General features: G+C 35.8%; 2 protein-coding genes across 2 annotated transcripts; one reads left to right on the forward strand and one right to left on the reverse strand.

The window, feature by feature from the left end:
• The first annotated feature begins 3,856 nt into the window (after positions 1 to 3,856).
• LOC107488323 (protein SEH1) lies at positions 3,857 to 6,295 on the forward strand. The gene is made up of 9 exons (XM_016109051.3): positions 3,857 to 4,088; positions 4,174 to 4,285; positions 4,395 to 4,495; positions 4,710 to 4,787; positions 4,907 to 5,062; positions 5,277 to 5,389; positions 5,558 to 5,684; positions 5,838 to 5,982; positions 6,163 to 6,295. The coding sequence occupies exons 1-8, from the start codon at positions 3,927 to 3,929 to the stop codon at positions 5,967 to 5,969; spliced, it is 981 nt and encodes a 326-aa protein (XP_015964537.1). The 5' UTR covers positions 3,857 to 3,926; the 3' UTR covers positions 5,970 to 5,982; positions 6,163 to 6,295.
• A 70-nt stretch (positions 6,296 to 6,365) lies between these two features.
• On the reverse strand, positions 6,366 to 7,911 carry LOC107488322 (probable WRKY transcription factor 41). The gene is made up of 3 exons (XM_016109049.3): positions 7,353 to 7,911; positions 7,112 to 7,240; positions 6,366 to 7,010 (listed from the first exon to the last, which is right to left on the reverse strand). The coding sequence occupies exons 1-3, from the start codon at positions 7,640 to 7,642 to the stop codon at positions 6,425 to 6,427; spliced, it is 1,005 nt and encodes a 334-aa protein (XP_015964535.3). The 5' UTR covers positions 7,643 to 7,911; the 3' UTR covers positions 6,366 to 6,424.
• Between the last annotated feature and the right edge of the window lie 2,520 nt (positions 7,912 to 10,431).

The raw sequence follows: 10,431 nt of genomic DNA on the forward strand, positions 1-10,431 counted from the left end.
CGCTTTTTCGCACTTTTCAGCACGCTTTAAAAGCGTGACAAAATCCTTTTCTTGAAGTGTTAATTGTGTTATTTTGTCCCTATTAATTCTGATACTTCACATACGCGTTAACGATTTTGTAACAAAAACATTATTAGAGTCTAATGTAAGTCATACATGTTAATTAGAGAGACCAAACTGAATAAATTAAAACTTTGAGTACCAAATTAAAATGCGAGTACAAAATCATAGTCATTTATGCCGTCTTCATTCTCTTTTCGAATCAATTAACATAGCAAATAAAACATCATAAAACTTGAACATTATTTCATTGTCTTAGTTGTAATCTATGTATTAATAAAGGTTATTTATCCATTGTTATCAAACTCGACTCGACCTGCCTAGTTCGATCGAAAACTCGCTCATGGCTCACCTGGTCGAGTTGAGCCACTTGTCGGATAGTCCCTGCATCAGACTCGAAAAGACCTAGGTCAACCTGTCGAATTTCGATAAGAACCGGTGACCTGACCGATTTATACAAGCTGGATCCGAAAAAAAATCTAAAATGCGCGTGTGTACTCCTAACCAAAATCCTAACTCTTCTCAGTCACCTCACCCTTAGACTCTCAAGAAACGTGTCTCTCACTCTCAATTCTCATACTTAAATTCTCTCTTCGCTCTCACTGCCACTAGTCAACTAGAGTATCTCTCAATCTCACTCGAATATTGTCTTAGTCACATTTGCCAACGTCTCGTTGTTCGTCTCATCTCATCGCTGGCATCTCAGTGTCTCACAGCCTTCCTTGAACTCCTCGTTGCTGGTGACAGAAGCAACTTGTGGGGTTGTCGCTTGCTTTGTCACTTTCTGTGGGGTCGTCATCGCTCGTTGTCTTCTGGTTTTGGGTCCTTGCCATCGCCATGGATTGTGGATCATCTGGGATCGTTGCTTGCTTCATCGCCTTCCTTCACTTGTCGTCTTCTAGTTTGAGGTCTCGTCGTCGTCAAGTCGCCGTGGACTGTGGACTGTTGGTGAGTTTCTGCATCATCGCTTCTCATATTCTGTCTTTTCCAGATTTACCTTCTCCTTGTATTTTGAGATATTGTTGAATTACTAATCAATTAATTTTCCTTGTTGTTGGTCTAGATGTTTTTGTAAATCATGAATGAATTAGGATTTGTTAAATTTGTTGCTGTAAGTTGAATTTGTTAGTGAAAATATCACCGATCTAATTTTTTAGTTGATGAAAATCATCATTGAGTTAAATTTTTTGTTGTCTTACTGAAATAATAGCTTAGCTAAATTTTTTGTTGCTATAAATTGTCTTTAGAGTTAATTTTTTTGTTGCTGAAAATTATTGTTGAGTTTAGTAAATAAATAACAAAAATCATGATGACAAACATGTTGAATTTGGATTAATAACTCAAGTGGATTTGATGATGTTATTTAGTGTGCAGGCCCAAGTCAAAATCATTAGTGTAGCCCAATACAAAGACATGCAGCCCAAATACAAAAGCAAAGTGATTCCAAGGCTGCTGAATGGAAATTGAATCATCAATCAAGCCCAATGCCAATCAAGTCAAATGGAAAGAAACCCTAAACTTCAGCTAAGTTCACATCAGGTAAAGATTAGAAAAGAAAGGAAGTTTTGCTTTTCTGTTCAAACACCAAAGTAGAAGTTAGGGAAAGCTAATTAAGAAAGCTAATGTCAAATCAAGTTAAGCAAAAAAAAAGCTAAGCAAGTTTAGAGAAGAAAAATATAATTTGTTTTTTTTTTACATACAAGTCAATTGTTTCACATTTTCTCCTACTCTCTGCACCACCATTTCGAAAAAAATGAAAAAAGTGGTGGCTAAGTTTCTCTGCTGTGAATCAATAGTTGAAAGTGTTTTTTTGAGTCAAAGCACAAATCTAAATGTTTGGATTTGAAAACCTCACTGAGCAAGCAAGTTACTGCTGTACCTACCACCTCGGTTAAGCCCAAAGTCAGATTTTAAATTCCTAATTGTGTGGTCTAAATGTAGAAAAAGATAAAGGGAATTATAGCTGGTTCAAGGACCAAGAAGTTGACTTTGGAGAGGAAACCCTAGCCGTGGTTCAAGAAAGATACAAAAAGGAAAATATTTTTCATTTGAAGACAAGGAGTGAGAATCCGAAACAAGAAGAGAGTGAAACCTCACAAACACAGTTTGAAGTCTTGGAAACATTATACCTATACTAAAGAGAGCACTCCACCAAGATGAAGAACAAAGTTTGAGAGTTCAGAAGTTGGGTTCAGTATATAGAGTCAAGGCTGTGAATCATCATCTCCTTTATGGTTTAATATTTAATATTCTATTTCAATGTTGTATCTTTCTTTATTTTATTCAGTGATAAAAGAAAGGAAAGTGAGGCATTAAAAAAAGGCCATTGAGAGAAAAGGCTAGAGAAATACTTGGAGAGAAAATCCAAGATTGATTTCAGATTTCTTTTGGATGTATTTCTATTTTGAGTCATGTACCTGAGAGGTATCCCTTACTAAGTTGGATACGCACTTAGTATGTTGAGTTTAGGTAGTTATATAGCTAAGTTTAGTTTATGTTAAAGCTAGGTGTGTCCTTGACATGATTATGTTGAGTCCTTGGGAATTGGTGTATGTAATATTTGAAAAGATAGTAAAAATTGTACCAACGTTGTGGTTAGAGGTGGAAATAGACCAGGCCAGGTCAGGCTTTACTCTTAACAGGCCTGGCCTATCATATAGTTAATTGGCCTGAGCCTGACCTACAGTTTGTTATGTGCTCTTTATAAAGTACTAGGCATGACCTGTTATTTAGCCTGGCCTGGCGGCCTGAAGTCTGTTAAAAGGCCTGATATATTTTTTTTTTACAAAAATAAAAATATTTATATGTAATATGTCATATTTAATATTTATAAGAATTTTTAATCTTTTAATGTATTTAAAATATACAAAAATATTTATAATAAAATATTTAATTATGTTTTAACAGGCCAAGACAGGTCTAACAGGCCAATAAGGCTAATTAGTGAGCTTTGGCCTGGCCTATTAACATATTAAGGCTTTTAAAAGAGTATGAGCCTGTGCCTCTTTTATAACAGCCCAGGCCAGGTCAGGCCAAAGATAGGCCAGGCTGCAGCCTCCTGACAGACCGCCTGGCCTTTTTTTACCCCTAGTTGTGGTGGAGACTGGATGTAGGTTGCATTGCACAAGACAACTAAATCAGGATATATGGCTGTGTCATCTTCTTCCTCCCTGTTCTGACTCTGTTTTTCACGATTCATAAGACAAAACCAAATTATCTCCTGCATAATCCATCTCTCAGACAAAACAGAAGCTAAGTTTCAAGTTTTAATTTGAGGATTTATTAATCAACTTAAAAGAAGGTCATAGATTTAACTCTCATTCTCTAGACTATCAAGAACCTTCAATTATCATAGTTGAATTTGTTGTTGTAAGATTTGATTTGATTCTTACATAGATAGTATTCTTATATAGATAGTATTGGTCGAGCTCCAAATTTGTCTCATGAAAATATAGATACCGACTTTGAATTCATTTGTTGGACTAAATTTATTTATTGTGTTATGTTTTGCTCTCTTCATTTAAATTGAAAAAATATTTTGTACTAGTGATTAGTTTATTATCTATTTTTATATCATTAGTTATGTTTAAGATTTTTTTTGTGACAGTTATGTTTTAGAATTAATACTTGATTGTTATTAATATGTTTGTGAAGATATGTTTTTGAACTTTTATTTTAACTTGTTAAATTTATTTTTTATAATTTTATATTTATATTTAATTATAACCAAGTTAATAATCTACTGATTGAACTGGTGATCCAATAACTAAGTATGACCAAGTTGATTACCACCAAGAATTTTTAAAGACCTAGTCCTAAACAGCAGGGTAGGGCTTAGCAAAGTGTGGTGTGAGAGTTAGAGTTTTATGGCGAAGGAGCTGTTGATCCTCGACAATGGCACAACTTGCTCTTGTTGGAACTACTGTGGCGCTCGACTCGCTGCTGGCTCCGCCGATGGCACCGTTTCCATCTTCGATTTCTGTGACTCCGCTTCTTCTTCCTCTCTTCGCTCCTCTTTCAAATTCAAGGTTCCTCCCTCTTCCTCTCCCCTTTTCACTCCTTTCTTTTTCTTTCTTTCTTTCTAATTTTAATATCTCTCATCAAAATGCGTAGGCTCACGAAGGAAATGTCGTGAAGGTTGTTTGGGTTCCTCCTGAATATGGTGATGCGGTTGCTTCTGTTTCTGCTGATGGAGTTGTATCGTTGTGGGAAGAAGTTGCTCAAGGTGTCGGTTATTTCCTTTCTTCCTAAAGTTGGAAGTTTTCAATGCTCATAACCTCAAGCATTTTACTTTTTTTATATATAATATGTTGTTTTCTTTGTCTTTAATGTAGATTCACAACCTACTCAATGGAAATTTTGCAAAAGCTTTGGGAGTAGTTCAAGCAAAGTCCTTGATGTTCAATTTGGGACCTCTTTGAATAGTTTGAAAATGGTTACTTTTGTAGTTATTCATGATTTCCTTATTATTTATTTTGGAACCATATATATTTTTTTTCTGAGCCTATCTCAACTCTTACATTTTCTTTGTTGCCTTGATTCGTCTCTGTTTGCATGCTTTTGAAATGAAATCCTTCAATAATGTATAAAAACTGATATACTAATGATGATCTTATGCTAATTCATTTGCAATTTTGTGAACCGTGAAGGTTGTTGCATGCTCAGATGGTCATGTGAGAGTTTATGAGCTATTGGATCCATTGGAACTGAGAAATTGGCAGCTTCAGGTGAAGATGGTTCTTAACCCATCATCCAGTTTATACCATAATCTCGAGTCATTAAATACGACACTTGATGTTTTTATTACTTGATACTAACTTATCATTCTCTTATTATTTCTCTGTAGGCTGAATTCCAGAATGTCATTGAGTCAGTGTCTGCATTTGGAAAGGCTTTGTGCTTCTCTGCATCCATATCTTGGAACCCGCAAAAAGGTGGAAGCCAAGAATCCAGCTTCCTTATAGGTTTTAATTCCAATACATCCGAGCTTAATTCTTCTAAGGTAACACAAGTCCACACTTTTGCCTTTATTTCATTTTGCTTTCAGATGCATTATCTTAATTTTCCTTAGCATGGTTATTGCTTTATAATGTTTCTTTCTGAATTGACTATTACATAGCCTCGCAAATTTTACAATCTATGGCAAGGGGAAAGATATAAGTAACTTAACATCTTTCTTTGCCTTGGATTATTATAGTTGATATATTTGTCAACAGGTTTGGGAGTTTGATCAGGCTCACCAGAGATGGTTGCCAGTGGCAGAATTGGCACTGCCAGAGGAAAAGGGTGATCGGGTTTATGCTGCAGCATGGGCACCAAATATTGGCAGGTACACGTTATATTTACATGATTAAGAGATTTACAGCATGTAGCACAGGCATCAAAATACTGGGTTGCTATGAAAGCCTGATTCATTGTTGGTCAACTAATGTGGGAAATTTTCAAAACTTATATCATGTTGTAGCTATCTTGAATATTATTGTTTCTTGTACTATAGGCCATATGAAACTATTGCTGTTGCAACTCAAAAGGGACTTTCAATATGGCACCTTGGATTAAACCCTGATCATAATGGGACACTTCCAGTGGAAAGAGTTGCACTATTGCCAGGACATGAAGGCATGGTAATATGATTATAGATTTGTCTCTGTTTTTTCTATGTTCAAATCTATTTTTACTTTATCTTTCCAACATCATATGACTGTTTGAGCTTAGTGTTTGGTGGATTATATTGAAGGCATTGTTCACTGATTGTGTTTTGGTAATTTTTTTTTCAGGTGTGGCAGATGGAATGGGATATGAGCGGAATGACGTTGGCTACTACAGGTCACGATGGAATGGTCAGATTATGGCAATCTAACCTCAACGGCATTTGGCATCAGCAAGCTGTGATGGAACCCACTGCTTAGCAAATAGCCTCCTGTAATAGCCAGCCGTCTTTATGTTGAGAATAATATCATATATTTTAACTTAAAAAGTTGGTTTTTAGGTCAATTTTTAAATCAGCTTGATACCGATCCCTGATATCTAAACCTCTTCAGTAACTTGTAAGTATTGAGACTAGTGGATTTTTTTAAGTATTATTTGTTGAATATTGAATAGGATGAAGTGCACCTGTTGTGGATTTGGTGGACAAGATTCCTGTGTTACACGAAAGCTATGATGGAAGATGGATCATGATTGTACAAACCTTACTGACTTTCCAACAATTAGTATTGCTATTATTGCTGGTTCATTGTTCTACTGTCTGAAGCCCTCCTGATTAATAATACATGCTATGGTTAACAGATAACCAATGCTTTCTTAAAAAAATCCTCATCTTAAATTTCTAAATACAGTATGTGATTTTTAATCTTTAGATCCATTAGTGAGGAAATCTGGAGGCATTGAAATGGAAATTTTGGCCAAGTTCCAGTGGATCAAGCGAGAAATCAAAATCGAAAATTGGAGGATTGGTGGCTGATGTATGGGCGGAAATGATCTCAGAAACATCGAATTCCAAGCATCGATTGCTGTAGATCCCATCAAGCTCATTTGCGCAGAAAGGAGATGGAAAATAGTTTGATTCTGGTGTGTTTGGTAATAACAAATGTGTTTGTGAAAGACTGCCCAAGAAGGGATTATTCTCTAGAATTGAAGGAAGGAAGTTCTGGTTTTCTTGTGTCCTGCATCCAGAGGAGGTCGATGGGGAAGTGAAAGGACATGCCATTTCTTCGTTTCCCGGCTTAGCCACAGTGACTGTCAACATGTTTTGGAAGTTTGTATGGTGTTCTTGTGGTTCTTGTATGTCTGGTGACTTTGCTGACATAGCAGCATTCTTCTTCCCCTTGGAACAGGTATGGCTTCCTTTATAAGTTATTTCAAATATATTGGGATCATCCTCTGATCTCTGCACTTGCTTGGTTGCCCAGCAATCCTTAGTGTTGCGGAAGGTGCACCTATAGTAACTTCTGCAAATTAAATGTTAACAACCTACAGTTAGTTTGATAGAAGAGAATTCATGTGATTATCTTATGGAGCATGATTGGGGAAAAAGGTTCTGCATTTGCACCTTGGATATTTGGAACCAAGGATGTCTTTCTGTCCATATTTTCTCCAGCTGTACCCATCTTCATGGGATCCTTCAAAGCCATTCTCAGAATTCACCTTAACCTGATTCACCCATTTAGAAATCATTTTTCTGCAACCAATTTTCACAAACAAATTGATAGTCGTTAGTCATTCATCCATTTATTATATGGTTACCAATAACAATAATGATTTGTGTCTAGTATTCTACCAAGTAAACTAACCTTTTCTGTGAAGAGTGTTTAAGTTCCTGTTGATGATTGTGGGGTAGAGGGGACTGTGGTGGGGAGGTTTTAGTTGATGGATGCAATGTGTGGGGCTTGGAAACTGATCCATTCCATCTTAGGATCAATAGAGCTTTGTCATAAGAAGATAATATTTTGTCCACCAGCAAGTCCCTATTGTCAGCACTAGATTCTAACTCTAACTCTGCCTTAAGCTTTCTTGCTACCTCCATCCCTTGAACAAGCTCATTTTTCAATTCGCTCTTCTCCCAACTCCCTTCACACTCCATTTGGTGATTGCTTTGTTTGGACTGAGAAGTGAAATGGAGGGAGTAAGTGACTAGTGAGGGGGTGGAAATGAAGGCCCTTTGTATTTAAAGGGTAGCCCCAATGGCCAATTGGCAATAAGTCAAAGTTTGACTGAGAGAGCAACCTTTTTAAGCAAAGAATGTTATTTGGTCAGTTAGTATTAGTAATAGAATGCTGACCAAGTCTAGTCCAACTATCTAGATAATTTGTTGACGAATGATTGATTCATTTGATTGGCCCTTGTTGCTCATTATTGCAACAAGATACGGTTTGGAAATTTGAACATTGAGTTCACATCCGGATAAATAATCTCTAACACACGGACCTTTCTTTATCTTAAACACTCATATCAATTAAAAAGATTGCAGAGAGGTATTTCATTTGCTAAATAAAAATATTTGAAAATAAGTTATTATATATTTATACATATTATTTTGCATATTTTTAATAAATAATGAATAATTAATTTAATCACAATAGAATATCAATTTTAACATAGTTAAATAATCATATTTTTTATAGCAATATAATTAAATTTTTTATAAATATGAAATACAAATTTTTATATCTAGTTACTTTTTTTTATGTACTGCAACTTTTGTGGAAAGCAGGGAGCACACAATATTCAAAGTTCAAACCTCATTTCGTGTCGTCACTTTTGTTTTTAACGTATCCAACCTTTTTTTATTTTTTTCCTTCCTGGCTTCTAGAGAAGAGGTAGAAAGCGAGGTACTGGTGTCTGCATGTTATTGCTGAGAGCCCTGCTCTTTTGCCCAATTTCTTTTTTTTTTTTAAATTTCTCAAATTTTATGGGATATTGGAGAAGAAATAATTTGATAATTTATTTTCTAAATTTAGTATTGTTAATCATATTTTATTTGATTCTTGCATTCCATCACTTAAATTGACGGAAAAAATAAACATCTAAAAGTAAACGAAACAATGTCCTAATAGAGTTTAAGGTACTTTGTTAGGGTTTGGATGCTCTTTAGAGTTTCATCGAGGCAGCAATCCTAATTTTTACAAAAAAACTCAGAGCTTATTGTAAGAGTGATTGAGATTGGGTTGAAAAGTATGGAAGGAATGGGGACAAACTTGGCTAATGAGGATGATCGTGAAAAGCTTAAAGCAAAAGGGGTAATCTTTTTTGATGATGCTGACATTAAAGGAGGTTTGGAGACATGTAAAAAAAATTTGATTAGAAGGATCCTCACAGACAAAGCATTCATGGTTGGTACGATGGAACCAACAATGTATGCTATATGGAGACAACCGGGGGTTTTAGAGTCATTGATCACGGAGATAATACATTCTAGTTCTTCTTTGAAAAAGAACAAGATCTAATCTGGGTAGAGAAGGAGATTCCATGGCTCTTCAAAAACTATATCGTAAATGTTAAGAGATGGAATAAGGAGATGGAGATTGGCATGGAAGAATTCTCTTATGTTCCGATATGGATTCAATTGTGGGGACTGCCAGAGTATTGTAAAACATGTGAACTGGGGCGAAAAATTGGAGATACAACGACAGAAGTCCTAGATATTGAAATTTTTTCATGAGGAGAAAAGAGGCAAAGGTGGTGAAAGTAAAAGTTAACTTAGATGTAACACAGAAATTGAAAATAATAGTCGCCATAGCAGATCCTAATAAAAAGATTATGGAGATCCAATTAAAATATGAACGCATAAGATGCTTTTGTTTCTGTTGTGGGCATTTGGGGCACGAGGCAAGGAGTTGGAATAATTGGCTAGATGATTCAGCTAGTGAAGACAACAGAGAGAAGGAATAGGGTGACTGGCTAAAAACGGACCAACCGGGCAAGAGAATTAATCCTACAAAGGAGAGTAACAGCACCACCAACCCCTCAAATCCTAACATGTCTAAAGATAGATCAAAGAAACCTACTCTTATTAATTTGCTGAGGAGTATGACATCCTTTTCTATGGAAGAATCATGGGAGAAGAATAAAGAAACTCAAACAGGAATAATGGAGGTTGGGGTGATATTAGAGGGTAGAAGAAGGGAGATACTAAGCGAAGAAGATAGTAATAGAGAAGAAAATCTGGCTACTAGTGGACAAAGAAAAACAACCCCTGAATTACTTTCTATTGTCAACATAGGGAGTATTTTGGAGAATAAACAAGAGATGAACAACAGCAACTAGATTCAAATTAGTCAAACATAATAGAAGCTATCCAACAATAAAAGACCCAAACTCAAACACCTAGTAAGACAAGTTGATTCTGGATTACAAAATAGGGCAGGATTTAAAAGAAAAAATTATGAAGTGGAGGACGAATTGTGGTATACGGGAATGGTAGTTGAAGGTACGGAAATCACTGAAACGAGAGAGGGTGCCTACCCGAAAGAGGCACCCCAACTCCCATGAAGATGATGACGTGGAACTGCCGAGGTTTGGGAAAGATCCTAGTAGTTCACAACATTCAAGAGATCAAGAGATCTCATTCTTCTGAAGTCTTGTTTTTATGTGAAACAAAAAATAACTCTTCGTATGTGAAGATTCAGTGTGAGAAGGTGGGTTTCGGAAATTGTTATTATGTTGAACCACAGGATTTGCTGGAGGATTGGCATTAGCATGGCAGACTGGGACTTAGATTAATGTGCTAGAATCAGAGAGTTTCTTCATTTACTTTAATTGGACATACCCTATTAATAATAAAACATGATCTGTTATAGCTGTCCACTTGTATAGTAAAGAACAACACATAAACAACCAATACACTAAGATTCTTGAGCTGTTGAATCGAAT

The sequence above is a fragment of the Arachis duranensis genome, chromosome 5, assembly GCF_000817695.3.
Source record: "Arachis duranensis cultivar V14167 chromosome 5, aradu.V14167.gnm2.J7QH, whole genome shotgun sequence".
NCBI lineage: Eukaryota > Viridiplantae > Streptophyta > Magnoliopsida > Fabales > Fabaceae > Arachis > Arachis duranensis.